The 2,097-nt window shown below is 39.8% G+C and overlaps 1 protein-coding gene across 1 annotated transcript; it reads left to right on the forward strand.

The window, feature by feature from the left end:
- Positions 1 to 726: 726 nt before the first annotated feature.
- On the forward strand, positions 727 to 1,597 carry LOC116161543 (protein LSM12 homolog). The gene is made up of 5 exons (XM_031474928.1): positions 727 to 891; positions 968 to 1,101; positions 1,153 to 1,314; positions 1,375 to 1,455; positions 1,513 to 1,597. Exons 1-5 carry the CDS (start codon positions 771 to 773, stop codon positions 1,591 to 1,593), a joined length of 579 nt encoding a protein of 192 aa, XP_031330788.1. The 5' UTR covers positions 727 to 770; the 3' UTR covers positions 1,594 to 1,597.
- Positions 1,598 to 2,097: the final 500 nt, after the last annotated feature.

Here is a 2,097-nt window from a genome sequence, read left to right on the forward strand (position 1 = left end):
GAGGAGAACTAACTCTTTTTTGTCGGGTTGAAGGACAAGGAGTGTTATCCCTACACCATTCTTCAGTTACTTATTCTAAAGGCTGATTGCATCAGTCTGCATAGCGTAGGTGTAGCGTTGGGGGCACCCTCTCACTACTGTGCAGTAGATGGATTCTATAGAGCTGCAAACATTCTTCCATGCCTCTTTCTGACGCCTAGTCTAATATCTTTCTTTAGGTGTACCTTATAGGCCTTCCATTCGACTATAGCTTTGTTCTTCTTTGCTTTATTGAACAGTTTGTCCAACCGAGTTTTCTGCTCTTCTAGCGCCCTCTGCGTCACTAGAAATGGTTATAGGGCGTCTTGGCAGTCCTCAGGGGTATATGTAACTCAACTACCAGGATTCGTTCATTTGCTTTGCACGGCACAAACACGAAGATGTTGGCATACGCCGGGTCGAGCCTGGCGTTACGCGCCCCTCTTTATCAATGAACCACTCAAGGGCTATTCCATACCACCAGACCCCCGGACTTGTGTTTACTTCTTAAGAGGAAGGAATATGATTCTAAGCTCCAGGGTGTTGCTTTAGTTTTGATTTCAAATTTAAGTGGAATTTGGTTAGCTTTGGTTGTTGTTTAAATATTTAAACAATGCTTTGGTTCATATGCACAAGACGTCGATTCGACGAACTACAATTTTCGACATTAGCAGTTGGACGACGAACACCGTTATTGCCAACCACACAATCAGACAGAAATTCCCCAAATAACCAAAACTGCCATTAACGAAATGGCTGCTGTGTCCGATTGTTTTTCTTTAGGAAGTACTGTCTGGTGTCGAACATGTTACAATCAAGAAGTTGAGGGAGACGTCCTCGCGTTCGATCCACAAACAAAAATTCTAATACTAAGTATCCTTTTTTATTTAATTCATCCGCAAGTTTCGCCAATGTGAAGGTGGTCCCTTTCCTTAACTGACTTAATCAGAATGTCCACCTTCAAGCGGTTCAAATCTTTTACACGACGTACATTTTATAAATCTATCACTAGTAAGCGAGTTACAAGTAAAAAAAGAAGTTTCCGCCATTCCAGAAGTACCACAGTCGCTAAACCTGCAAAGGGTAAAAACCGGATCGGAATCGCACGCGCTCATTACGAACTAAACTTTTTAGCTAAACACACGTATAAGGAACCAAGTTGACGAAAAACGGCGTCTATTAACGGCAATGGCGGCGAACGTTTCGCCCGAAGGACAGCGTCTCTTCATAGCAATCGCTAAAATATTCAAAGAGGTACGATGGCGAAATTCGGATATCGTCGTCTGGGATCATCAGGTCTGTTGTCGCTCCTAGGCTTACCTCTCGTTACCCCCTCCCCCCCTCTACGTTTTGCAGGTTATTATTAGTCCACCTTATCAATTGGATGATATCAAAGGCAACGCGAATAGCAAAGAATTTGGATATATTAAGAAAGTGGTAAGTCGGAACTCTGCGTGCCCTCCCGACAGCATCTCTAATTTACCAATTTTACAGGTAGAGAAACACATGAAGGATACTGCCTTAAACAATTCGACGGTCAATCAGGTTGTCCAACACAACTCGAGTGCGCAATAAAAATAAAAAAAAAACACCAGACCCACTCATAGAATACCTCACAGATTTCGAACTACAATAGTATTGAAATTTTATTCCGTTCGCGATTAATTCTGTCTTTAAAATTTGTTCTCTATTATATTTTTTTGTGTTTACACATTGTTTCGAGTCGCCTATCGTGATTGAATCATGATTATTGTAAATTTTTTTATACATAAGTTTTTTGTTATTGCCCCGATCATTTTTTTTAATGTATCATTTCAATGGTTGCATGTAATATATGAACAAATACAGTTTACAGAAATATCATTTGTGCATCATTCACATCAATTGTGAAAAATTGTCTTGTGGCGCCATCTAAACTAATTAGAGAGGGGCTCGACCAATTACATTCAAGCAAAGATAAAAGATTATTGACATAGTTACCAGTTTTTTTGAGAAAACGGTCCAAAAGTATGATTTCATTGGGATTAAATTATCGATTATCGCGAACTAATTAGAATTATTAATTTAAGAAAGGGTACA

Source organism: Photinus pyralis, unplaced genomic scaffold (genome assembly GCF_008802855.1).
Source record: "Photinus pyralis isolate 1611_PpyrPB1 unplaced genomic scaffold, Ppyr1.3 Ppyr1.4_LG10, whole genome shotgun sequence".
Classification (NCBI taxonomy): Eukaryota; Metazoa; Arthropoda; class Insecta; order Coleoptera; family Lampyridae; genus Photinus; species Photinus pyralis.

Coding starts and splice junctions, on each gene's coding strand:
- LOC116161543 (XM_031474928.1), top strand. CDS start 771: ATGGCTGCTGTGTCCGATTGTTTTTCTTTAGGAAGTACTGTCTGGTGT. Junction 1,102..1,152: donor AGTCGCTAAACCTGCAAAGG/GTAAAAACCGGA, acceptor TAAACTTTTTAG/CTAAACACACGTATAAGGAA. Junction 1,315..1,374: donor TCGTCGTCTGGGATCATCAG/GTCTGTTGTCGC, acceptor TACGTTTTGCAG/GTTATTATTAGTCCACCTTA.